General features: G+C 41.6%; 1 protein-coding gene across 1 annotated transcript in view; it reads right to left on the bottom strand.

The window, feature by feature from the left end:
• Positions 1-1,553: 1,553 nt before the first annotated feature.
• LRP6 (LDL receptor related protein 6) overlaps positions 1,554-27,466 on the bottom strand; it is a 113,760-nt gene continuing 87,847 nt past the window's right edge. Inside the window, 14 exon segments of the mRNA XM_036401559.2 lie at positions 1,554-1,716; positions 1,718-1,958; positions 4,596-4,693; positions 5,878-6,014; positions 6,778-7,008; positions 8,803-8,913; positions 10,566-10,802; positions 12,151-12,276; positions 13,511-13,720; positions 17,883-18,073; positions 18,253-18,464; positions 19,924-20,126; positions 23,881-24,207; positions 26,326-26,510. Of these exon segments, the coding sequence (XP_036257452.1) occupies positions 1,654-1,716; positions 1,718-1,958; positions 4,596-4,693; positions 5,878-6,014; positions 6,778-7,008; positions 8,803-8,913; positions 10,566-10,802; positions 12,151-12,276; positions 13,511-13,720; positions 17,883-18,073; positions 18,253-18,464; positions 19,924-20,126; positions 23,881-24,207; positions 26,326-26,510 (2,572 nt within the window). The 3' untranslated portion in view covers positions 1,554-1,653.

Below are 27,466 nucleotides of genomic sequence, written 5' to 3'. Positions count from 1 at the left end.
CAAAGCACTGCACTGGAGTCCAAGAGGAGTTAACAATATCCTAGGTTGCCCCTTAAACTACACAAATAATGTTTTCACTTGATTAATAATCTCCCTGTCAAAACCACCATGGTGAGGCTGATGGGAGAAGGGGCTAAATATGACAATATACAAAAATAGAGATGTGAATATAAAATGGTTTGGTTAAGAATATCTTAAAATTTGACATTCACAGCAGTTAATACCTAAGTATTAAACTCACACCACGCAGAAGAGGAGGTATGTCAAAATCATACTGAGAAAAACTGGCTTTACCTAACACAAAGAAAACAGAGCAGTTAATACAGCAGGGGAACCCCTTCCAATGATCAAAACATCTATTTTTCTTACGGACAGTTGTTCCACTGAAAGTTAAATGCTTCCTTACTAGGAAAAAATAATATATATATTTATATATATATGATTTGTATACTGTGATATCAATATACACTGAAAGTACTGCAAGGATATATTATTCATTTACAGTAAAACTAACAATCCATGGTTAAATTTATAGATTATAAATATGCTGTCTATATTATATGTGGTATAAAAATATTTGACATTTTGTGGGCACTAGGTCAAAATAAGATTTTCTTTTTTAAGGGACTAAAAATCATTCAGGTATATGCATATTACCCTTGTCAATAATGTGAGAATTGTACTGACCTGGTACAAAACAGAGTCCTACCATGCTGGCAAAATGAGGAGGGTAATGTATAGCATGATTAGCATAATAATCACTGCATGACAAGGCTAATTAGGAGAAAACCCGGCATTTACAGCAGCCCAGTTCTAGCAGTACTTTAAATAGAAATACCATGAATTTAAGTGACACGGGCAGGAGGAAAGGATGAAGAAAAGACAAGAAAACCTAACTGGGATTAAAAACCAAATTTTAAGATACACCCAACAAAAATAATTGAAATTCCAGAAGCGGGGAGAAAGCTTTAAACGCTCTCATTTGTTAAATGCATTAAGGAAAAACAGAGGTGCATTCATTTAAAAAAGTGTGCAATTGATTTTCTGGATTCACTGCTACGACTGCTGTATTCCTGTAGAAAACAAAGCCCTTTGTGTAAGGTTAATATCTGTCCTGACTGCATTTTCAAGTTTAACTTTAGTTGCTGGCCCTCTGCAGTTAACATAGAGGTTATTTGGCTACTTCCAAGTATCTATGGTATGCTGCTCTGAGACGGACTTCTTTATTATTAATTACTTTAAACATTTTTGGTATTGACAAAACCCACGTATCACCTCACCGGACAAGAAACACATCCCAGTCCTTCCATTTCCTTATGTGCTCAGTCACTTCACTGGATTAAGGCATGTTTTTGTGTTCCATTTGCAAAAATAAAAACTTTTTGTACAAACGTCTGGGTTCTTTTATACAAAAATTTCTTTTCTTCTTATGGCACAAGCAGCAGCTGCTGTTTAAGAAAATATATAAATATCCTTTTTTTTTTTCTTTTTGTGTTTGGTTTTTTTTTTTTTTTTTTAATTCTTCTGTACAAATATCTTCAGCGCTCCTCCTCCTCCCCACATTTACCTGTACACGCCCGGCTCCCTCCCCCCGTCCCCGGCGGAACCTTTCGTATTTACAGCGCGGCGGGCGCGGGGCGGGGGGGCCGCGCCTCAGGACGAGTCGGTGCAGGGCGACGGCGGCGGCGGGTACAGGTGGTGCGAGTAGCTGCGCTCCGGTGTACGGCGACGGCGGGCAGCTCTCGCAGTTCTCCTCGGCAGACAGGTACTGGCTGCGAGGCGTGGGCGGCGGCGGCACCGGCTCCGAGTCGTAGTTGAGGTCGCTGGTGTAGCCCTTGGCGGCGGCGATGGCGGCGGCGGCGGGCGGGCGGCGGCTCGGGCCGTAGTCGCTGTCGCACACGTCCGTGCTGCAGGGCGTGGTGGGCGGCGCGAAGTGCCGGTAGCTGTAGGGCCGGTAGCTGTGAGGGGACATGGAGCGGGGAAAAGGTCACTTTTCCTTTCTCAAGGCGGAAACAGAAAGCAGGGTGACCTCTGCAGAAATGCACAGCATCTCCTGTCTAAACTTCCCTGTGTGAAAAATGCACGTATTTTATGACTGGCTTTTCGCAAATATTAAAACGAATATTATATGTGTTGTGTTAGAAAGTGATGCTGTATTAATTCTCTTAAGTAGTGTGTTGAATATAGTTTTAGGTTATAACAAAATGTTAAAATAGAAACTATGCTATGGAGGATACTTTTTTAAAGAAAGGACTCGCAGCAAGATAGCAGCCACAGGACACCTAAATCTTTCAGAGAAAAAGAATTGATTGCTCTCTTTTCAGAAGAAACGAACTTCTTCCCACCTTGAAGGCGCTGTCAGGATTCAGAGGAAGAAGCTGACGATGACAGAATCCTGGGTTTGAATGGAATTTATGCATCATGTATGGGGTGTATGAATATGCAACAGGCTATTGTTTTTAAGGGTTAATCCTTTGTTAACGTGGGTCCTTTTTCTGCTTGTGCTGCCCAGAAAAAGGTACCCGGACGTCTGTAACTCTTTGTCTCTATTGTCTCATATTGTCCTAATTCAAATTGTCCAAATTATTATTACTCTAATTGTATTACTACTTTTATAACCATTTTATTACTATTAAACTTTTAAAATTTTAAAAACAAGTGACTGGCGTTTTTCACACCTGCAGAAGTGCTACAGCACTGGGCTTTACTGGTAGAAAATGAATTTTGTGCTCCAGACTGCTGGGATTGGACAGCGGGCCGCGTTTGGTGTAAGCATTCTCTCACTATGTTCAGGTTAATTTAATCCATAATGCTGTGGGGTCCCCATCCCTGGAGGTGTGCCAGGCCAGCCTGGAGTAACCCAGTCTAGTGGAAGATGTCCCTGCTCATAGCAGAGGGTGGAACTGGATGGGCTGGTCATTCCCTCCCAGTTCCCTCCCAGCCACAGCGCTCTGTGATGCCAAAATCACTGCAGAGCCCAGGTTTGCTGAGTGCTTCCCAGTCTCCAGCTGTTCCCAGTGACCCTGGCACTGCCTGCTCAGAGATGCAAGGAGCACCTGTGACTGCTTGAACAGTCTCTCACACAACAGGCTCCCTAAGGACTTCATTCAGGTAGAAAAAGTTGCTCCTAAGACAGTGGGGCAGGGGTGTGCATGTGCCTCTGTAATAGCTGTGTTCAATTATGGAGAAGATAATTCTGTTTCCATTACGAAGTTTCTGGATACTAACTTCCAAAGCCAGACAGGAGGACTGAAAATTACCTGGGCACACTCAAATCAATCAGGAGAAGCATTCCTTAGAGAAGTAACAGGGATGAAATTCTCAAAGGCTGCTACCACAAAACATCTTTGAAAATGAGCCCGAGATAGTTTCAAGGAAACAAATTAGAAAGGGAAATGCATGGTAACTACAACTCCCAGCATCACAGTCAGTGGCTGGGAACACCAGGGGATGCAGCTCCTCTATAGTCAAGTCAGAATATTAGGAAAGAAGTAAGATCAGAAGCAGCAAGAGCAGTGTTTATTTTTGGGTGAGGGAGCATTTGGAAAATATCAAACCCTCTGCTACATCCCTAATATAATTTATAATACTGAAAGTCACATCAGCTAACCAGCAGATGACCCATGCTGGTGCCTGAATTTGGTTTCTTTCATTAGAAAATTACTTGTAATTTAAAAAGATTTTTCATATGGCTGCAAGGGATCATTATAAACATCTGGTCTGACCTTCTGCACAACAGAGGCCATATTTTCTGCTAATGGAGAAGAGATGTCTGCTCAGCCCCAGAGACCTCATTACCCAGAGCCCCCAAAGGCTCTGTGTTAGGGAGGCACATCTTTCAGACAAATACAGCACTCTCTTCTCACTGACCACACATCTACTGGTGATTTGGGAGGGGAACCTTTACACCCTTGGGTAGCAGGGGTCTGTTGCTCTATTTTTGGTAACTTGTTATAAAATCATAACTAACTCCAGCATTCTTACAGGGAAAGTAAGAAAAATACATTCAAACAGAGATAAAATGCATGCTTATAAATACTAGTCAAGAGAAAATAAAGCAAAAGATAAGCAATCTTTTCCAGGTATTAACCCTTCATGGATCAACTAGAAATTCTGTGCTTTATCTAGACAACAATATTAATGTTACTTATGACTTATTAGCCTTTATATTGCCAACTTTTCCTCCACAGGGTATTTGCTTATAATTTCTGATAATTACATAACAAATTATTTATGGCAGAAGCCTAAAAAAGGCAGGGTTCACTGCAGGGTAAGTTATTTTGGCTCAAAATTCTCATGGCATTGCATTTCTTTTGGCACGTAGCTCGTTTTGTGATGAGTGCTCTCACTCTCCCTAAGGAATATACCCCAGGGATGTATCACTACCCCCTTAGTGTATGATTTACCTCAAACAGTGCTGCACTTCCACACAGGCAGCAGTGCCATGGTACACGTGAGCCCATTTAAGCACCAGTTTAGTGCTTGCAGAATTAGGGCCTTTGATTGTAATTCTTGCAGAGCAGAGGCTGCCTTTATTCTGCATTTTCTACACTAACTGCTTTGATCCTGACAGAAGCTATTGTAATAGTAATTACCTGTAGGATCTATGAGTGGATGGGCTGTTTGAAGAATAACCAAATTCCATGGTGTAGTGTGAACGTTCAGTGGCTGGTGATGGTGGTGGGTTCAAAATCTAAATAGTAAGAAAGAAAAAAAGGCACTTTTAAAAAGGAAAGATACAAAGGGAACTCGAGAAAACATCAGTTTATAGTTTTTAGTACTGTCTAACAGGAACCTGAAGTAAAGAACTGCATAGATAGCCCACCCAGCAAATGGGATTTTTTCCTGTTACTGCCCAGGTCTGCTTAAGAACAGAAGTGCCATTTGTTGCCTTTCCTGTTACTTACTCAAAAAAACTCTTCTCAAAAAACATTGACTGCTTTGGCCATTTTGACATAGCCAGTGCTGAGAAGTAAAGTTGCAACAAGCTGTTCAATTCTAGATTGTCACTAGGGCCACCACTGCCCCAGACTGTCACTAGGGCCACCACTGCCCCAGGCAGACTGGCAGAGCTCTGCTCCTGCCAGCTGCAGTCCCCAAGTATTGCTCTGCTTACAACACTTGCAGCGTGCTGGCCAAAGCAAGCATTCCTCCCCTATGCGGGCATGTTCTTACTCCATGTGTTTGGATTAATTTAAAGCTGCTTTAAAGCCTGATCAGTTGATTCTCAGAACTGAAAACCAACCATTGGGAGATTCCAGCCTCCACTGACCAAGCATGGGACTCTTTAACACTCCACAGTGGTTTGGTGAGCTCCATAAAAATTCCCAAACCGTCCACCACAGATGCTAGAAGTGAAGAGGCAGGGAGACCTCTAGGGCTGGCACCAACTGTTACACAGCAGTTAGTGCAGCACACTACACATTGGTGATGGAGCTGCAAAACACTTGTTTACTTATTTACCTGTCACTTGTAAGACACAGACACAAAGCTTCATTTTAATTCCTTGAAAGGTCTGTACAGAATCAACCTTAGTTTTACCTTCACAGGCACATGGCAGAGCATAATGAAAGGAGATCTCTCTGCCAGAGCTGCTCAACATCTGCAGGGATTTTTTCATCTCCCCTGACAGTCAATCTTATATTTTTGTTCCTGGCACTGAGCTCTCTCACAACTTTTTTTTAATTAAGTGAAGATTTCTAGACCATTTTGGAAAAAGACAATCCTCTTCCCTTTCAAAATCACTCCATATCCAAATAAGTTTATTAGACTAGAATTCTAAATCAAAACATTAATCTGTCAATTGATTAACCTTTAGAAAGATAGTGTGACTTCCCTGAAAGTTATTAAAGGTTTATGAACTACAGAATGACTTACTGGAGGAAAGTAAGTGCCTTTGGTACTTGAGGAACTGCTGGAGGAGGCTCCTGTAACATGGGCCCTGTCATAGGGTGGGCCACTGCTCCCTCCCATGATGCTGAGGGAGCTGATGACAGATTTACCTCGAGACATACCTGAAGAACAGAGATGTATGTCAATATTCAATTTTTCCTCAATTCACAGACAAAAGGAAGCTTAAAAAAATAATCTGGAGGACAACAGCAGTATAAGCACAACTTGCAAGCCCAGAATTAATTATCTTGGTATTAAAACCAAGTTATGCTCTGAGAGGAGCCTGCTGGATCTAAAAGCCACAAGTTACAGTACATATTTAATCAATATATACAGAAGTAGTGCATACAGATGATGTGCAATGTTGTGGTTAAGTTTTACTTTTTAAACAGCAGTAGCATCATGTGCTTGGACTGATATTGGAAAATTTATCATTAAATGAAATAAGTTGAGACCAAAGTTATTGCTGATCATTACAGACTTGGCAAGAAGTCTCACAAGCATACAAACCTAGACTGCAAACCCACCAAGAATGATTACATAATGTTTAAAGTCCCATGAATATAACTCTGTGTAAATTTACCTGTACTGTTGTGAAAATTTGCTGCTGCTACAATGGCCCAAAAAGGGGATTCCTTAGTAGCAAAAGAAGAATATGCACAGTGCATGCATTTATTTAAGCTTAAGTTCTGCTAAGTACCTAAATGCTTGGGTAAAATAGCAGTTCATTAGTGTGAAGAAGGATGGCAACAAGCCTGGGCAGTCCTGGCTTCCCACAGCTTCCAAGAACTGCATCTGGAGCAGATTCATTTCCTGTACACAGATGCACAGCATCCTCAAGTACAGCTGTGGGGTGCCAGGGACAAGGATCAGCCCTTGACTTACCAGGCAGAGAGCCTGACAGAGAGCTTGGGTGAGGCACGTAGCCCAGAGGCACCGGGGCTGGCCCGTGCACCACGTAGTCATTGGTCATGGTTTCCCCATCGCCCTTCATGCGTGGGCACAGCACCCTCTGGCAGATGAAGTACATTGCTCCCACCACAAAGACTGTAAGGATCACACCAATGATGGAGCCTATGGTGTTGTTGGGCTGCGGTGCAGGTTCCTCCGTTGTGTCTAAAAGAGAAAAGGAAAATCAGACCATGGAAGTTTAGACCAACCTTAGGTTTTCTTGCATCCTGCCACTTTGCTCCTCTTCTGTAGGCAGACAACAACTTTCAAATTAATATATGGGAGGAACAAACAGGCCCTAGGACAGGTCTGTTCAAAGACTCTGAGTGTCCATAAGGGCTACCTGCAGCCTCCAAGATGAGCTCCAAACATGCCATGAGGTTTTTTGGATCACAAATGACACAAAATGAGTAGTAAGTACATGCATGTCTAGGGGGAGTGATGGCCCTGCTCTTGCTTCAGGCTGACAAGCAGAGCTTTCCTTTGAACTTGATGAACAAGACCTGCAGCCACGTCTCCAGATAACACTGTGCAGGGGACTCCTCTTGTGCTTTTCTTGTCACTGAAGATGGCAACAACTGCTTTTCATGTCACCCTCGGCTATCAGGGTAAGAGACTGGCACTGCCTTTTCTCAGCAGTGTAACAATCACTTATGGTGCACCACCTGGACTGTTCAGCAGTGATGAATTTGGGGAGTGCTGCTGTTTATTAAGCTACCTAAAGTATTCCACATCTGACCCACTCTTCTGGTTACAGATACAGCTGAGCATCAGCCTGAGAAGTGCCATCTTACAAGGAATCTGTACCCAAAACAATTATTCAACAGTCAAAATGAGTGGATTTCCCTACAAGACCAGTTCTAAGCAATGACATTTCTGGGAGTAACTGACAACCCCCTGCCTGTGCTCATGAATTTGACAGAAAGGCAGACTTTAAAGTATTTTCTGTTCTAGTCAGTGTTTTACATCTTAAGCATTACTGAAAGTTTTTTTCTCTACACATTTTCTTCTCCCTGAACACCAAACCCACACTTGAACCAGCTTGTCACAGTCTACAGATATAAGTAAACAGACTTCTGATCATAGTGAAAGAGGGATGGTGACAACTGCCATCTTATTCTGGGTGGGCCAATTTTCCATCCTCTGTTAAAAAACTGGAGAACATACAAACTCTAATAAAGGGAACTAGACAAGCCTGTGATAATGTCACTAGTGACTTGGTAGCATGACAGAACATCTCTTAATACTCCTTCTTAAGATCAAGGGTCCAACTCTGGCTTTGCATTTTCAAATTATCTGTGTGCCAGCTGTGATATATGGATCTCTAACACAAGACAAGATGTCCCTATTTACAATTTCTTTTAAAGCACCAACAGTGAAAGTGAACTTTGGAGTTTGAATTTTAAAGGCAGTGGCTTTCTTGTAGAGCCCTGGAGATTTCCAGGTAGGGGATATCACATGTTATAAATCAGAAATCAAGCTCAGAATTACATCCTTTCAAGATAAAAAAAAAAGAAATTTTAGAAGGTTTGCTCTATAAACAGAGTGTTCCTCTGATTCTAAAAGCACCTGCTATTAATTCTCTGGATGAGAAAACCATGAAGCAGAGAAGTTATAGATGAACGCCTCATGCCAATAGATATTTTTTAACATTGCAGCGACTCAGCATATAAACATTATAGTAAAACAAACCTTTTACTTCTTTTAAAATTTGAAAAAGTAAGAAGAAAAATAACAGGCATTCTCTGCCTCAGAAACTACTTGTTCAGAATACTAATTATTTTTGCTATTCCTATTCCACCACGTTGTGCATTAATTGCATGACAGCAGTTACGAAGCATTAACTCTGGGAACAACTAATTCAGTCTGCTTGGCAGAATAAAATCAGACTCATAGGAAAGGTGAGAAGCAAATTTTGGATGCTGCAACCAAGTCTCCAGTCTCAGGCAGTACACTTACAACATCCTTGCTCATCAGAGCTGTCACTGCAGTCCAGGTTGTGATCACACTTCTTGCTTTTCCCGATGCACTGCCCACTGGCACAGCGGAACTGATCCGTTAAACACAGCACTGCAAAGAGCCCCCAACCAACAGTCAGCACCAGAAACTGCTCTTGAAAACCATTAAGAAATAAAGACACCAAAGCATACAATCAGGAGTATCTTGGGAGAGCTTGGAGTGCTGCAAGCTTCATTTCTGGAAGTGGCCAGTGGCACACAGAGTCCCTCATGTGAACCAAGCAGATCAAGGGACTCAGTGTTCTGTTGAGGATGGTACCTGGGCCTTACTGCCTGCCCACAGTAAGAACACTACAAGATAAAGTGACCCTCATCTAAAATAACTCAGAGGCCATTGAGAAGACAGGCACTAATCCCAGGACATGGTTATTGCAATATTACTATAAGAATCTCCAAACCCAAGCATTTACAATATAAGAGAGAATAATTAGGTTATGAAAAATAAGTCTGCCAAACCATGATAATAAAATTGTTTAAGAAAGATCAATGTCCTTCTTAATGTCCTTGTGCTCTTCCTGTAAACCAGAAAAGTCCTCAAACATGAGACAATATATTGACTTGATAGTATGTTTTTAAACTGAAATGAAGGACAAAATATGAAACTGAAGCTTTTCTAGTACCCTGAAAAAATAAAAGGTGCTGCAGGCAAGATGTTGGCTGCTGCTGTTTCCACATATTCCTGCCTCCTGTTTCTCATAAATCCAGAAATCCTTTTTTGTCTTCAGCTGAATTAAGAAGTTAAAGTAAAGGCTTTTCTGATTTGTAATGAACTTGAATACTCTCAGCAACAGGACCCCTTTGAAGGTGATAAACAGCCCCTAGTCTGACATCTCCAGTTGCTGAATGACAACTGGAAGTTAACTTGCACAACAGATTTTCAGATGTCAGCATCTCAGCTGGCTAATAATCACCTTTCAGCACACAGGAATTTCAGCTCTATGTTTTTGTTTGAGCTGGAGCATATCTTTTGGAAAGAAATTTAGCCTTGATTTAAAGTCATTTCAACAGTCTCCACAAAGAAGGAATATGCACTGAAAGGATATAAAGAAGAAGCATCCTTTCAAGCTTACAAGCTGTCCCTACAACTCTTCACTGCATCTGCAATAGGGAAAATCTGAGTTTGCTCAGATTTAATGTTTTGTAGTGGTGGGGCAGTTCAGATTTCACCAGCAAAACCTTTCCAAAATGAACTAAATTCTTATTGTGCTGGCAACAGCACTTCCCTCTGTAAAGACAGCTTAAATACTCTCTTTTGCTGTGCTCTACAGGAAGAAGAGGTTTCCAGAAATCTCCTGTCTCTCACTCCTGCTTACTCAGAAAAGCTCATTTTGTTCAGGTATTGTAAAATAAACAATCCCAAAACCTTTACTCGGTACAAGACACACAAAAAGCTATGAGAAGGATTTGCTCCACTTTGTAGTTCAATCCCAGATACTAGGTTTTTAGAGCTTAAAATCATGCCATTTTTGATAGTACTTTTCACAAACAGCATTTAAGCCACTCTGCTGGAGATCACTCTTAATTTCCACTTCACATGTAGAGAAACAAAAGTATGGAGTTATGAAATAACTTCTATTTAACAGAGCAGTTTAAAAGCTAGCAGAACTTTGGATTTTTTCAAATCCTACTCAGCAGTAACACTGGTACTCATCCCTGTTCCTGTGACAGGTACATCCCCATCCCGGTGGGCAGCATTCCCCGTACCTTCGCAGTTCTTCTCATCTGAGTTGTCCTGGCAATTGGCTTCGCCATTGCAGCGCAGGGCACTGTCTATGCACTGCCCACTCTCACACTGGAACTGGCTCTCAGAGCACACTGGGCAGTTCTTCTCATCACTATGGTCCTCACACTCAGTGAAGCCATCGCAGCGCCAGGCCACCGGGATGCAGTCAATCTCACCTGTGAAACAGGTGAACTGCTGAGGGGAGCATGTTGGTGGTTCTTTGGAAATCAAGCAAACAAACAGAAGTTAAGAATCCAGGTGAACAAAGAGCAGGACAGGTAAGGACAGGTAAGCTGCTTTCCTATATCAAAGCAACTGATGAACAGCGTGCCACATCATAAGGTCACTTCCACAGCCACTGCATTCACAGCCACTTTTGCAGACCTCGAGGCCAGTGTGACTGATGCAGGCTCACAGCAACAGGGGCTTGACAGATGAAGAACAAGAGGAACAGAGAAACATGCACACTCAAAACACAATTCTTTTCTTCCCTTCCCACTTCAGACTGTCACACCTTTCTCATAGTAAGACTTCATGTCAAAGTCATCACACTCTTCAACTCCCCCTTTCCTGCAACACCACCGAGTACATAGCCAATGGCTTACCCTCTTTTTCAAGTTTGACAGCCATTGTATAGAAGATGTTAAAAGGATGTAATTTGCTGCAGATGGATGCACTGTGTGACTCAGTGTCTAGTTATGTGCCCTTCACAGCTCTATTCAGTCAAAATTATTTAAAACAAAAAACTGCTCCATCTAGTCAAGTTCCACTACCTCAACACATCTGTTAGCTGTTATTTAACATTTACTACGTTAACTGTTAATCTCAGGCAGTAAGTAAGTGTAGATCTTTTCCTTTTTTTAATCCCCCTTTTCCTCCTGCAGCTTTTTGGCCTGGTATTAAACTTGCTCTGAGAAAATATCTGGATTATGTTTGCTCTTGTTCCATTGTGAGACCCCACGTCGCCTCGATGGCGAGATGATTGCATAATAAACCCATTCAGTCCAGTGGCACCAAAGTGCCTGTCCTCTCCCCCATTCCGGCCCCACCCCTGGAGACACCAGGGCGTGGGCTACAGTGGCCATGGAAGGAGGCAACTCGCCCTTCTGGGACTGCAGTTCAGAAAGACACGCACAGGGGGAGCTTGGGAAGGACAACAGAGAAGAACAGAACAGCACAGACTGTGCAATGTGCCAGAATGTGAGAATCTACCACTGCCTGAAAAGGCAGAAAATGGGGAGTGACAGCAAAAAGTAATAAAAATCATACAATTAAAGAATCAAGTTGAAATAATTCAAGTTGAGTCTTAAGTGTAAGTCTTAAGTAGAAAGGGTGAACAGAAATCCTTATTCAACAGTTAGGGATTTTTTTTCCTCTTCCCTTACTTCTTCTCAATACTTGCAAATTTAGCTGGAGGGTGGAGGGAAAGAGGTGAGTCTGTACAGGTGTGTAACAGCACCTGGTGCACTGTCACATTCCTTGGCTCAGAAGCCATCCCTGAAGATGGAGACACTCCCCAAAGCTGAAGCTAAGAGCTCAGGGACACAGAAGTGGGGAAGGACTCACCTCCACAGGACAGCTCATCCTGCAGCAGCACCAGGTGCACGGGGCAAGAGCAGCGCGTGGAGCCGTCCCCCTTCACAATGCAAATGTGGGAGCAGCCACCATTGTCCTGAGAGCATGGATGTTGTCCTAGGGTTTTAAAAATAAATAAGAAATAAGAAATCCCCAACTATTTTATGACCTTTTAGTCATTTCTTCATTACCTCCTACCCCCTGGGGAGAGGATTAATGAAAAATCTCTGGTAATGTTGTATTTTGTTGTGTGTATTTCTCTCTTTACACACATCTAAAATCATACATGGGTAACTCTCCATGATCTGAAACTACTCTAAGAATTTATACTAAAATGTACTCAAAGCATTTTGCTTCTTGTGCGAGGTAGCAGTAGTTCTCTGCAGCAAATGGCACATTAGTAATACAAAAAGATGTCTTGGATTCCCTACTTCATTTTCTCTACCAAAGACCATTAAAAAAATAAACTTCTCTAATTTACGAATTCTGAAGCTTCCACACAATCTCTGAAACTCAAATTAACATGCTCTAGATAAATATGTCTCTTCATTTTAATGTTTAATAAGGACAACATACTTCTCTTGGAACTCCTGACAGATTTACTGAGATTAATAGCACACAAAACTAGTAGTAGTCTGCACTGATGTTTTAATTAAACATCCCCAGACATTTTTCTACATATTTCTCCAAGGCATGCACCAGAGCCTACTAACCAGGCCTATTTCCTCCAGGATGACAGCAACTCCACTGCTTTAACCATTCACCTCCCACCACTTCAAGCATGTGTGTGTGGAAAGGCCTGGTAAGCAGAAACTTTTTAAAAGTACAGCCACAATCAACACAAATTGCTATTTAATACACACTTCCTTTGTGCAATGCAACATTGCTCCTCTGTCAATTCACTTTCAGTATGAAATACCACCACCAAAAGTTGTTCACTTTGCCTTCAAGGCAGGCAGTCCACTGAAACATTGACAGCTAGTGACAGGCCCTGAGAGCTGTGCTTGCCTAAACAGTGAACACCCAATAGCAATGCACTAGCACGATCCAGAAAGTCCTCTATTAAGGATAACAGGATGTTTCCACTGTGTCTAGAGACACTCAAATGCCAGGTGCCTGCATGGGACTACCAATCAAGTTGTCATCAGCAACAAAACACGATGCTGGGGTTGTGATAGATTTCCAGTCTGTTGCCAAGTGCCTGAAGGAAACAACCTAACAGCAGTGATACCAACTCCTCACCCCCTCCATCTGCACTGATGTGGATCAGCAACAAGGCACGACAGGCTCGTGTCTCTTGGCTCGAGTCTCACAGGCCCTGTTTGCACCTGCAAGCAGGGATTGCACTCACTGTATTCCTGCAGGTTGAGCTCCTTCACAGCATGGATGTCACTGAGTTGTGCAATGCGAGCCTGGACCTTTGTACGTCCTTCTCGACCGGTCATATCAATCTTCTCAATCATCTGCTGCTGCCTGTCAATCCAGTAGAGCCAGTTCTCAAAGACAGTCAGTCCCACAGGCTGCAGGATATTGGAGTCTTCCAAAACGATCCGGTTAGCACCTGCAGAAGGGAGACAGGGCTTTGGTTCAGCTAGGCAAAACTATCAGAAACATCTCCTACACCACTCACACCATTATTTTTCACTCCTTTTATGCTATTGGGTAAGCCTACTACAAAACCCCAGGCAATTCTGGGCCCTCTGATGCAAGACTGATGCATTTTGCAGACAGATGATCAAATTTTTTTTTCTGCTTTCACCAAGAAGAGAGTTTTTATGCACAAAAAATATCTAGTGTATTTAAGAAGCACCTGGAATGGAGGGGCTCATCTCTCATGAGCCTTTCCAGTCTCTTATCAATATGATGGAAATCAGGAGCTCTTTTCATTCTTCTTTCTCTTTTTGAGAGATTAATTGCTTTGTCTTGCAGTACAACGGGGAATAAGATGATGGATTATTGGCTTCAGCTAACCCATACAAGATAAATTCCAAATGAAAGGAGGGTAATTAGGACTTCTCACATGAATGATGAGATTAACACTTTTGACTTCCTCATGTTCTTTCCTTTCAGCTACATTACCTTCACTAAGCTATTAGTGCTAAATTGGGAATGCTCCTTTCTTTCTAGCAAAGACTTACTTTCCTAAGTTCCTTTAGCAATCACCAGGAGCAGACAAGAGGCCTTACACCTCTGAAGAGTGGGTGTTGATTTCTCTGCCAGATTTTCCGGCATTAAATACAGTCAAGAGCAACTGTCACATTTCATGGTTTACTCTCCGCATGAACAGAACACAGCCAACAGTTGTTTTAAAAGTATCACTAAGGTCTGTCTGAAGACAGTGAAGACTTTGTAACTCACACAGAAGAAAAATGTTAGTCAAAACCTGAGGGCTCAGGAGGGAGGCTTAATCCATGCTTCCTTTATTTAACATGATGACGTGGTCATTAACAGTCAAATATTCAGTGAGTGGATCAGATTCTGAGCACAAAATTACTTGCAAAGCACATGGAATCTGCTTCACTTTTGAGAAGCTGAAACAGGATCACACAAGTCAAGCTAAAGCTTGAAAATTTACCTCTAAATCCTGGTATTTCTGATATGTAAGCTCACTGCTGTGCTTTTTTTTCACTTCTACTACAGCAAACAATAGCTTTACATTGTTCATCCATAGAATGATTTACTGTATTTTTTTTATATTTTTGTTCTGTACAAATATACTGGAATTACTGAATACCAGGGGGAAAAAATCTACCTTAGCCACACAAGATAACCTTAGAGGACAAAAGACACATGTACTTCATGATTTTATACTTCAAATAAATTCTGTCCCTCTCTGCTTTGTTTAGTAGCACGAAGGGTTTTTTTTGCTTAATCAACATTATGTCAATTATGGTGACTTAGAAACAAATTGAGCTATGAAAAATGTATTTATCTCCTTTTCACGAAATGTACAGAGAGCTCAGAAGTTAAGTAACCTTCCAAACATTTACCAAGCATTAAAACCTGAAGGAAAACATGGGAATTCAAATCAGCTAGGCTGGGCTCTCACCACCACTTTGGAGCAACACCAGCAATGATCTGATTAAGAAAAGACGTTGATGAGTTCTGGAGGAGGTTATACCCAGACTGACGTAGAAATTAATAGACTGAGTGATGTAAGTCAACCTAAATAACTGCAACCATCTATTATAAACTCCAATAACATGACTAATTCTGTCAGGAAAAGGTAAGAAACAGAAACCTGCATCTTGAGAAATAAAGTTAAGCTGAGAATAGGGCAAAATGCAAGGAAGACAGGAAGGAACACAAAAGGTAAAACCTTGACCTACCCAAATGGAGTCTGTACACGCCCTGCTCTGCCATGCCCACGTCAATCAGCATGGCATTTTGCACTATGTTCCTAATGCTCTGAAGCTTAATATTTTCATTCCCTTAATGTCTTAATCTTTCTTTTTAATATTTGTGACCAAGTGTAACTGACTATTTCTGACTAAACTGAGACATTAAATCCCTTCTTCCATAAACCAACAATGAAACCCAAAGCTGACTCATCAGGGTGCTAGTCTCCTTTATTGGGAATGTCAGATGAAAGGGAGACATGATTAAGAGGAGCTTTGTCTCCTGGCATCACCATCCCCTTTCCAGCAATACCATTTACAAAAAGACTTAAAACCAACCAAATAAATACAAAAATCAGGACACACCCGTAGCTCATTCTATTTCCAAATAAAAATTACTTAATTCCAGAATCATTAGACATTTCCAAATCACACTAATTATTCTGGAATAGAAGAACTAATTTCCAAATAGTTTCCATGGTAGGGAGCTAATTCCAGTCATCTTTTCACAAACAACCCCTTAATCATGTGAAGAATCTGGTTAACTTCAATAGGATCTCCCATTTGGGCAGAATAACCAAGTCCTAACTGCATGCCTGAAGGACAGGGAGGAAAAGAAGGACTACATCACATAAAAGGCATCCTAGCTGTCCCTGTCTTTATGGGCACTGGAATCTACAGAATTGACAGAGCAAGAGACTAAATGTTTTAAGAAGCTAACATGCAGAAAAATTACTCTGCTGGTCAAAAGAGCTTATTAATCAGCATTCCTAAGCACAGGAATGCATCTCAGCAGTTAGCAATTTATCCTGGTGATTATAGCAATCTATCTGTGGTGCAAATGCCAAAAAGCAAGGGAGGTTTTGGAACATTTTTTCTTCGAAATATGGTTTGTAAAGTAAATCTTTTACTACATAGCATTGGTGATCCAACAGCCACATCTTTAAGGAAAAAAAAAAAAGAAGCAGAATCATTAAACCTAGACTGAATTAGAATTTAGACCCATCTCCTTGTCTGATGTCCTAATTTCAAGCAGAGAACAGACAAAGACAGAAATAAAGCACATGTAATATTCTCCTGCCTGTTACTCTACTCATGCAAACCCTGGATCTGGGACAGCTTGGAACGTACTGAGCAACACCACAGCACTTTTTTGTTGTTGTTGTTGTTTAATAATTCACTAACTCAGGTTGTGTCTGCATTTTAAAACAGTAAACAATCATGATATCACAGTTCAGTAGTGACCCTGAATCTTCCAGTGACACACCACCGAACAAAAATTACTGTCTTTCTGAGCTTTAATTCCAACCATCTAGGAAAAGCAAAATGTTTTCCAAACCAAAAGCTTATTCTAGGAACTTAACAAAAGGCTGAAAGTCCAAGTGGTGTCAACAGGATTACATGCTGCCACTTTGAATGAAGGTACCATGTCATAAGTGGAAGACATTACTACAAACATTACTGCAAGCTGTCATAACTCCTTTTATGTTTTCAACTCTCACTTCCAGCAACAACATCCAGCCCAATCTGTATCACAAATTGGTACTGATGTTTCATGAGGCAGCTGAGCTGATCCAGCACTTTGCTGGATTAGGCAAGTAAATGAAAGACATTTGTCTTTCTTACCCAATCTGGACCATATAATTTTCCCTCTCATATATTCCCTCTTCTCTTGCTCCACTTCTGGTTGCTTGCTGGACTCTTTCCTGAACCAGTGCAGCTTTCCAAGCCAACAGAACACCATTCTCTATTTGTCTTTTTCTGTATAATGTTGTTAGGTTATTGTTAAATGGGCTGAATGAGCTCATAGAGGAGCTCAGACTAACAGCATAACCAATCTTGGGGAGCAAGCAAAGAGAATTCCACAGCTGGAAGAGGGAGGTTTTTGTCTTTTGAGGGCAGAGAGATGTTACATCTTCTCTATCCTTCTCACATCTTTTCACCCCATATGACAGGTACAAAAGTAAACTGGACACCTGCTGCTTCAACTCTGCAGGGCATATTTTTCCACTAACAGGGAATTTTCCTCTGATTGACAGATTACTGCACCAAAAGCAATGCCTTTGAAAAGCAAAGCGCTTTTTCTCCTCTTTCCAAAACTGCTGCTATTTATTTGTCAACTGACTTTGGGAAACTACACAAAGGTTTTGCAGTGAGAAACCAAAGTAAGTAGCATGTATAGCAATTAATAATGCAAATCACAGAGTCATGAAACTGTAAAGACACGCTGCATGAATCATGCACATTCCCTGGCTGGGAATTCAGGGAGTGATTAGAATCATAGTACAGACTGTTTATAGTAGGAAGGAAAAGATGACACCTTTCTCTGCATTCCCCCACACCCACACCACACACATGAGTCACTGAATTAAGGTGCTACTCTACCTGAAAGGTCACTGCTTTCAATCCTGCGCAGATCTGAGTCAGCCCAGAACAACTTGCCCAGCTGGCTGTCAACAGCTAAGGCGATGGGCTTGCTCAAACCACTGAAAAAAAGGACTTCTCGCTCAGTTCCATCCAGTGCTGCTCTCTCAATTTTAGGAGATCTCTCCTGGAGGTTGGTGAAATACATGTATCTGGAACAGCAATGATTGGAGGAAAAAAAAGGTTCATTTGATCTTTCCACATTTTTGCTACAAATCCAAGACATCTTAACAAATGTCAAAGTTGTTTTTCATTCTGCCAGACAGAAAACAAGCTGCAGCAAGAAAATAACTTGATTCTCAAAACCCTGGGCCTGAGTTTTCCCACATACCCTTTCTCTGGATTGACCACAATGGCTCTGGGCCTATCCTGATCCCCCTTGAGCACCACTCCCATGGGTCTCCCATCCAGGCGAGTGACATTGATGACGTTGGTGGCCTCGCAGGTCCAGTAGATGTAGCGGCTGTAGATGTCAATGCTCAGGTCATAGGGCTGCATATCCAGGTTCTGATTGGGAACTGGACTTGTCACAACAGTGAGGCTCTGCAAAGGAAAGAGAAACAACACACATCTTAATCTAATGTGAATAACTTTATTTGCCATGGATGCACCATTTCTACTGCTCAGAAAAAGGAGACAGCCAAAATATTAGCATAAAGTAAGGAGAGACCCAGGTTCTGTTGCCACACCAACACCTTTGATAAGATAGAGACATTTAGTCCTGATAGTTTGCTGTAATGGCAATCACACAAGCTGACTGCAGCTTGTAAAACTTTGCAAGTTTGACCAGTAAGTCCAAATTGTCTCGGTGTTCAAGGTCCAGAGTCAGCTCCTGTATTTCCTCTACTTTTTTGACAATTCAAGAGTTCAGTTTGGATAGACCCAAACCCAGCACATTTAACACTCTATAATAGAAATGGACCACCACTAATTCCCAAAGCTGCAGTTGAGCAGAGAAAAACAAAGGCAAAGTGAGGCCAGAGAGCACTTGAATGCTGGCCTCATTCTTCTCTACCATTGCTGCCATCTCAGTTGGAGGACGTGAGGGTGGTTAATAAATGGAAGGCAGCTCTGCCAAAGATGGAAAGGACATCAGCTAGCGTACAACACTGACTTCAGAGCACTTCCAGCTAACACCTTATTTGTTCAAGGTCTTGCCTTCTAGTGGTCTAGACTTCTGGAGTTGGCATGCCTTTTTCTTCTTTTTAATTATTACTACTTTTAGAAAGAACCTCATCAACATGTTTCATAGACTTTTCTAAAATTCTGAAGAGGATTAATAAATCAGTAAACATGGCCTACATAAACATTTTGGAAGCCATGGTTATGAAGTGAGCAGCACATCTACCCTCTCATCCCCAAATTAAACTTCACCAGAAAATTTGCCTAACTTTATTTGGCCTGTCACCTCTATGGAATGGTGTGCCTGCAAGTCTTCCATTTGCTTATTCTGCTGAAGCTGGCAAAAACATGGTGGCTTTGACTAGTTTTGGGTATTATTTAGATATTCCAAAATTAAAAGCATTGCTAAATTAAGAGTCAAGGCTGAAGGGCATACAGCAGGATCCAACTACTACCACACCCACCACCAGAAACCACACTCTTAAAATTCAACTGAATATGGCACCTCTCCTGTGTTGTGTTGCTCATCTTAGTCTCTCGCTTGCCCCACATTCAAAAAATCAGGAAGAAAAGATCTATTTTAAAATGCAAAATTGAATAAGCAGTCACTGGTCACACTTAACCTCACTAAACTTCACCATTCTACGTTTGGTACCTACACACCTTCCTTTCTCTTCCACCCTCTTTTCCTCTTATTCTTCCCTTTTTTCCCCAATTCCTCCCCAACTCATTTTTCTATGGTCATTCAATAAAGGCACATTGGTTTTTGATTAATGCTGCTAAAAACACCACGGTGTTTTTTTGCACTCTGAGAGCAATCCACGAAGCATCACGAAACCCATTTGTAAGGAGGGCTCCTGACAGCACCCCCTGAGGATACCTGGCTGCCATCTTCCTGTGCCTTGCGGATGATGTTCTGCCGAGAGTCGATCCAGTAGAGCTGCTTGTCCAGGGGGTCGTAGTCGATGGCGCGCACGTTGCGGAGGCTGTGGATGGGCAGGATGATATCCGGGCTCTGCTGCTCGTCTATCACCATGCGGTTAATGGCGTTCTTCTGGCTGAACAGCAGAAAGGTGGTAGGAGCTGCATGGGTTGAAAAAAAAAAGGGGTTGAAAGGGTTACACGTGGCAATAACATTTTTATGTTTAAGAATGACAACCACAATCCATAACCAGACATTTATTTCCCTTTTCCCTCTTCCTTTGCCAAAACTAAACAAAAAATCAAAACATAACAATCCCAATCTCTGTTGAGTACGAATAGCCTTTCAAATTAACTCTTTTTACAATAAATGTCTGTATGTGAATGTGATAGGCAAAGATCAGATTTTTTAAGTGGCAGGACTTGTGATTGTGAAGACTTCTGTCAAAGGCATCTCAAAAAGGAATGGTCAATTATGCCTCTCAAAGAACTGTCCATTTTCTTTCTAAAGGGGTCTCAGGGAAATGCAGCTCCACTGTATTGAAGTGGACCCCTTTGCTAGGTGCACTTCTACGAGCAGAGGAAGGTAAGAAAAAGCCAGCACTGGTTCCTTATTTAGATGTTTCAGGGAAAAGAGATTGACAGTGGTTCAGTCCTATTCCTACAAATCCTTTTTCTGCCTGTACTGGAATGAAACAGCTAATTCATAGGAAAATTTCTGAACTGTGTGTAAGGCTGTGTTTTGGAGAAAAATGCATTTGTTCTTCTCAAAGCTATGCATCTTTACTATTTCTAGGTGGTTATCTGGGAGTGACAACCTGCAATGAGAAAAAGAAATCCCATATTCTGTCCTGCAAAAATTTCCTGACAAATGTTTGTTCTTTGTAGTTAGAAATACCATCAAAGAGCAGAAGGTAAGACTTCAACACCCCATACAGCTGTAGTTTACCAGCTGTAACTTACAATAAATACACAAAACATTTAATACATCATTGAGAAAAATTATCTGTGTATTACATAGCGGGGTCAGAAATCAGAGAAGGTAGTGAAAGCATTTTCCTTTTTCAGAGGGTTCTTTTCAATAATGCTCTACCTGAAGCCACTGCTGTGCAAGATGGTACAAGAGCAAATTGCCAGAAATGCAGCTTGAAGCCTCCCTGAAGTTTGTACAATCAATTCTCTACAGCCCAAGCCTGTAGAGAGATTAGCAGTGGGACACTGCATTCATTTACCAGCCTGTAAAACAGGTAATGCAGCACCTGGGAAAGGGGAGGAAGCAAAAGTCTCCTAGAGAACATCATCACCTTGCTTTGTTATTTTAGCATAGGCTTTGAACAGCTATTCTGACTGCTGGAAAAAAAAAAGGCAGGGAGGAGTTTCCTTGGAAACCAACACTCTCTCCTAACATCCTATAACAATCAGGCCTAATTGCAAGGTATTTTTGCTTTCTGGAAAATCTCTATTTTCCCTCCAAGCACTTCTCCAATAATTTAAGCTGCCTTCTACTTAACTCTAAACTGTGTAAGAAAGCACAAAAAGAAATAAAGTGAAGACAAGTTTATATGAATGTGTACAGCAAAATAATGGATTCAGAAACATCAGAATTCTTACCAAGAAATTATGATAGAAATGGAAAGGGAAAAAACTTAAGGTAAAACAATGCAGGTAAACATATAAGCACCTAAAATTATTTCTACTCTTCCCCCAAAGATACCCTCTCACTTTCTAAGACTGCCTGGCTTACAACCTTGAATTGATGGCTCATTATAAAAAGCAACGGTAGAATTTCTCCCCTTGAGACTCCACATCTCTGAAACAGTACCAATTTCAGAAATCCCTTTCCAGTTTTCATCATTCTCCCTCCCAATAGTCACATATTTTAACTGTATTTTTGGCAGCAGGCAAATGGAGTGCATTGAGTATGTCTCCTGTGTAACCCTGCCTTCCAACTTCATGACACGTGGTAGGTCTGAAGAGATCTCACCAGAGTATAATTAAAAGAACCTATGCATGCATGAGCAGGGGATTCTGGAAGGGAGGACCTCTAGACAGGGCCTGGACTAATAATGTTCAGGGGGTACATAAGCAAGTAATACAGGCAAAAGAAAGTTAAAACAATTCATGCTCCAATTATGGTGTCCAAAAAAAGGAATTAAAATATACACAGAGAGGCCTAAATCTCCAATTAGCTACAAATGAGAAGCTGGAAATTTCCCAGGTTTTAATATAGCAGAGGAAAACTCCTAATACCACACAAAGAGCCCTGAACTGTACCATGGGGAAATGGTTCTATTTGCTCACAATGTATTTCCTATATTTTGCTCCTTGCTCTGTTTCCAGGAGCATTTTTGCAAGAAAAACATGACCTTTGATTTTTCTGCTACTTTTTCTCCACTCAAAGTCAAATTCCTCCACCTAGAAGATCACAGTCACTATCAGAGAGATGCCAGCTGTGCCTCTAACTTGCACAAACACGTGAAAGTATCAGGGTGCAAGAATCCAGCTATCATGCAAGGGGCCATTTTAGTAAAAAGGAGAGGAGAAGTACAGAACACATGGGGAGTAGAAAAGCACAGTGTTTTGAAAAGCATGGTTTTCAAAAAATGCCATGAGGTGGCATTTGTGCAACAATCTGCCCAGCTTTTGGCTTTAAGACAACAGTTGGATGTCTCTACTCATGCATAATGTGGATGAGATACAATCTGTCTCTCTGTACCAGGAATCTCTTCACCCACTGACTAATGTGAATGACACCAGTGGAAATCAGCCATCCAGAGTCGCTGCCAAAATTATGAGAGCTTCACTGCAGCCAGTTATTGAGAGATGGATAAATTATTTGGTTAGAAACTAATTACACACAGCCTGAGGGGCATTGTGGTTTGTATTCTGCACAACAATAAAGAAAAATGGGGCTTGGCTGCACTGAAATCAGGAACCAGACTGCTGGGGAAGCCACGGAGCCCAACCCATCCTCACTGAGGAAAAACACTTGTAGAGGTCTGAGAGTGGCCCACCTCAGCACCTCAACAGCCAGCAAACACAGCTACTGCAGAATGAAATCCTGACCCCATAAAAGCTGCACAAAGTCCAGAATCCAGACTAAAGTATCACATACCCTTTATGCCAGGCAAGACTAGGAATATATAAGCAGATACATAAACAAGCAAGCAAGCACTTGAAGAGGGTCTGACAGAGACACAGAACCAAAACATTTTTAGCTTTTGTGTTTATACAGATGTAGCCAAGCCACCAGAAAAGTTCACTAACAGCCATTCTTCTTCTTTAATTAAGATATTGGTATGTTGCAAGATTATTTTCTTGGTTTTTTTTTTGTTTTCAACCTCCTATGTTGTCTTAAAACTCAGTAAGATATTACAACTGGAAAACTGTAAAACTCTTCTTTCCTCCCAGTACAATGCTGGCATGGGTCACTAAACACATGTGCTCCTGCATTTCCTGTTCGTTCCCTATGGCTTACTGTCAGAACCCAGGAAATTCCTCTGGCTGCCCTGGAGGACTCAAGCCCCTGGCCAGGGGGACTCAGAGACCTTGGCATAGGGCCCAAGACCCCTGTGCCTTTGATTTAGCCCTTGGAAAAACCAATTACCAACCTTATATGAAGAATTACAAGCCACAAAAGTTTAAGTAGAATGATAGTGAATTTATCGTGGGGAGAAAAATAGATTTTTGGGGTTTTTAGAATGGGGGTGCAGGGGGCAGGCAGAGTGCCTCTGACTGTCTTGCTGAGCGGACCTCGGCAGGCCAGGAGAAACAATTTTATGGATAAGATACAATAAACAACCTTGAGACTGAGAAATGAAGAGTTCTGACTCCTTCTTCGACTGCAGGCTGGGAAAAGAGACTTTCTAATGTATCTTGGGGTCACTCTGACCAGCGAGAGACCCCTATGGCTTACCACTGCAGGTCCTGTTGTCAGAGTTCAAGGAATAGTGAGCTGGGCAGCCACAGACAAAGCCTCCCACGGGGACAGCCAGGCACAGGTGAGAGCAGTGCCCGTTGCTGGAGGCACACTCGTTCCAGCCCGCCTGGCGGGAGGAGTGGAACACCAGGATGTCCATCACGTAATCCAGGTGGCCCTGGATGATGGTTCGGTTCTGCCCGCTGGTCTTGTTGGCGCGCTCGATGCTGCGCCGGCTCCAGTCTGTCCAGTAAATGTAATCCTGGTACTGGGTCAGGCCAAAGGGGTGAGGCAAATCATCAGCTATGATCTCACGGTCCAGGCCTGTGTCCAAAAAGAAGGCACAGAAAAGTGGGGTTACATGGGCACAAGCAGAGATGTTGAACGTGTCCCCTGCCCAGAAAGGTTACCACACAATTACTTTAAAGTTATATTTCATCGTTGCAAGACTAAATTACAAAGCAATGTACAGTAGTCAAAAGGAATCTCAGCTTATCACAGAAATGTGCTAATCTTGCTTTCCATTCACAGAAAAAAAATGTAGTTTACTGAAGAAAATTTTGAAATTATCAGGGTTCTCAGAAAGATTCTGTCCTTTCCCTCCTGTGGTATTTTTTGGGGTTTCCTGTGGCAGGAAGGAATGAATTTGACTCGATGTTTTTAGAAGGATATCATATCCTATCCTATCATATATTATATCATATCTTATACTAAACTATACGAAACTACACTAAACTATACTACGCTATACTAAACTACACTCAAGAATAGAGAAAGGATACAGACAGAAGGCTTAACAAGATAATAATGAAAAACTTGTGACTCCCTCCAGAGTCCTGACACAGCTGGACTGTGATTGGTCATTAAGTCAAAACAATTCACATGTTGGATTAAAAATCTCCAACCACATTCCAAAGCAGCAAAGCACAGGAGAAGCAAATGAGATAATATTGTTTTCCTTTTTTCTATGAGGTTTCTCAGCTTCCCAGGAGAAGAATCCTGGGCAAGGGGATTTTTCAAAAAATATAATGGTAACACCCTCCTTCCCAAAACTGACAGGATGCCTCTCAATCTAATGCAGGATCCTAACACTATTTCCAGCTGAGCATCTCTTGCAGCACACTTTTCCTACTGCTTATAAAAAGAAAATTGTTATGAAGTTAATGAAATACTCCATTACCTTATGAGAAAAATTAAATGTACAAGGCTAATATAAAGTGTCTATGGAATGTCACAACATTCCAGAACAGCCAGAAAGTCAGGACAGGGAACAGCTAATTGTGTACACCATGGAAATGTTAAGAGACCTTAAGAAGCAGGACATGGCAGGGGGATATTATTTCAACTGTTTTATTAACTACTTCATTACCATGGTACCTCCTGCTGTGTGGTCACACAAAATGAACAGGAGATTATGAAGCACAAAGTCATTCCCTCTTTGCATACAGAAGTCAAGGATGCACAGCCCCACACTCCGCTGTCACCAGCCACAGGCACAGGGAAAAAGAGGCTCTAATGCTGTTTCCAATCCCACATTTCAGAGGGAAACATGGAGCAGGCCTCTACAGAACATCAAAATATATGAGAAGCTGAAGAAAAACTTTTCTATCACACAATTCCCATATTGCATTTTGCTGTTTTGATCTTTCTAGCTTTGTTCCACTACTGCAAGCATACTGCTTAAAGCAGACTAATTCTTTAGCATTAAATACTGGCTAATTATTAATGCTTAAATATTGACTACTGTTAATGCTAATCTGAATAATTTAGCACACAACAAGGCAGTTCACTCCTGTGGGTGCTGAGAAGTTAAAACAAGGTACTATGTAAATCTGAGAGGGCCTAGGTTCCCCACACAGTACTCTGGAACAGTGAAAGAACAAAATATTCCACCTCCATTTAGCTGCAATTACCAGTTTATAAAATCATCACAGACCCCAGCACAAGAGAACTCTCCTGCTGATAAGCACTAGCCAGGAAAAGGTCCTTAACATGCAGAATACAGGGGGAGAAAATGCCTGAGGATACTTACAAAGATATAAAACCAAATTGTATTAAACTGCATGTTGAATAAGATGTTAGCTTCTTGTTGACTTTCTTTCTACCTTTGTTATGTATTTTTTAGTGCTCTTGAGAGTAGCAAAACAAGACCCTCCAAAACACTGCAAGATGATATCTTTGTCCTACATATAACTGGAAATGTGTACACCTAGTGTAATTTTAACTTTCTGAGCAACCCAATCACAAGAAAATTGAGGCCTTGCTAACCAGTGTCACATGAACATGAATTATAGAAGCAAACATTAAAGGCGTGCGAGGTTGGGAAATTTTATTTCTGTCTTATGATGTGTAACTTTGCATTATTTAAGCCACAATTTGCCACGAGGGAGCTGCAAAAAGCAGCACTGCCCTGAGGATGCTGCCCAGGGCTCTGGGGCTCACCTAACATGTTGGAGGACTCGATCAGGTTGGTGTCCAGGTCGGTCCAGTACAGACGCCTCTTGGCGTAGTCGATGGTCAGGCCGTTGGCGCGCCCCACGTTTGGCACCAGCGTGGTCCTCTCACTGCCATCCATGGCAGCCCTGTCAATCTTGGGCTTGCCACCCCACTCAGTCCAGTACATGAACCTGAAAGAAAAATAATTGCACTCAATCCAAGAGAACTCAAGAGGAAAACCAAAACCAAAATCCTTAGAAAGCATAAGAGAAAAAGAAGAGCTGTAAATTCAAGCATTTATAAGACTCATTGTGCTAAATTAGGTTGGCTTTTTTTTCCAAAGTAGAGGCAAGAAAGTGAGTCAAGTTTCCTCAAAATGCTTCCAAGATTCCAATATTTTTTCCCACTTGGACCTGGATTTTCACCAGCAAGTTCTGTGTGACAGCACTTTGCTAGTAACTAATCCAGGCATGTCATTTAAGAGGCAGAGGCTGGCACTCAGGCACCTTCATTTATACCTGGCTATTTAGCAGGGTGGTTTTGCAGAGCACTTATCTTCTATTTCTAGTCAGTTGTCTCTCAAATGAAGGAACACAAAAAGGCAGATTTGCAGGGTACTTTTGTTAATAGGTGCCACTACTCATGTCCACACAACCAAGTTAACCAGCCATGTACACAAGACACACAAATCTGTATGGCATTTCCACTGGAGCAAAAAATACAATTATTACATACTCACATGCCAGCTTATGCCTTATTTGGAAGAAGGATAGACTTGCACATGTTTACATTTTCTTTAGGCACTGCACAGTAGAGTAGGATGTATATGTGTTTATTATATATTTGATGGCTAGTTAGTAACTTCTTCCAAAATATGAAGCTGATACCATTCAAAAATAAAAGTGAGAGGCAGCTATCCAATATTTATGCCTTTGGGTTTTAATAACTCTAGTGACAAACCCCTGGGAAGTCTTTCAGTTCCAACCAACTGCACAATAGGAAAGGTTGCTTCAGAAACTGAAGATCAACAGGGAGAAATTCACTAGACACCAGGAATACTTGCAAATTTTTCTTAAAAATTTTGCAAGTATTTTGTGTATAAATTTTGCAAGTTAGTCACAGCACGGAGCCAAGTGTTGGAATTGCC

The sequence above is a fragment of the Molothrus ater genome, chromosome 5 (genome assembly GCF_012460135.2).
Source record: "Molothrus ater isolate BHLD 08-10-18 breed brown headed cowbird chromosome 5, BPBGC_Mater_1.1, whole genome shotgun sequence".
Classification (NCBI taxonomy): Eukaryota; Metazoa; Chordata; class Aves; order Passeriformes; family Icteridae; genus Molothrus; species Molothrus ater.
This window is presented reverse-complemented; position numbering and strand designations above follow the sequence as displayed.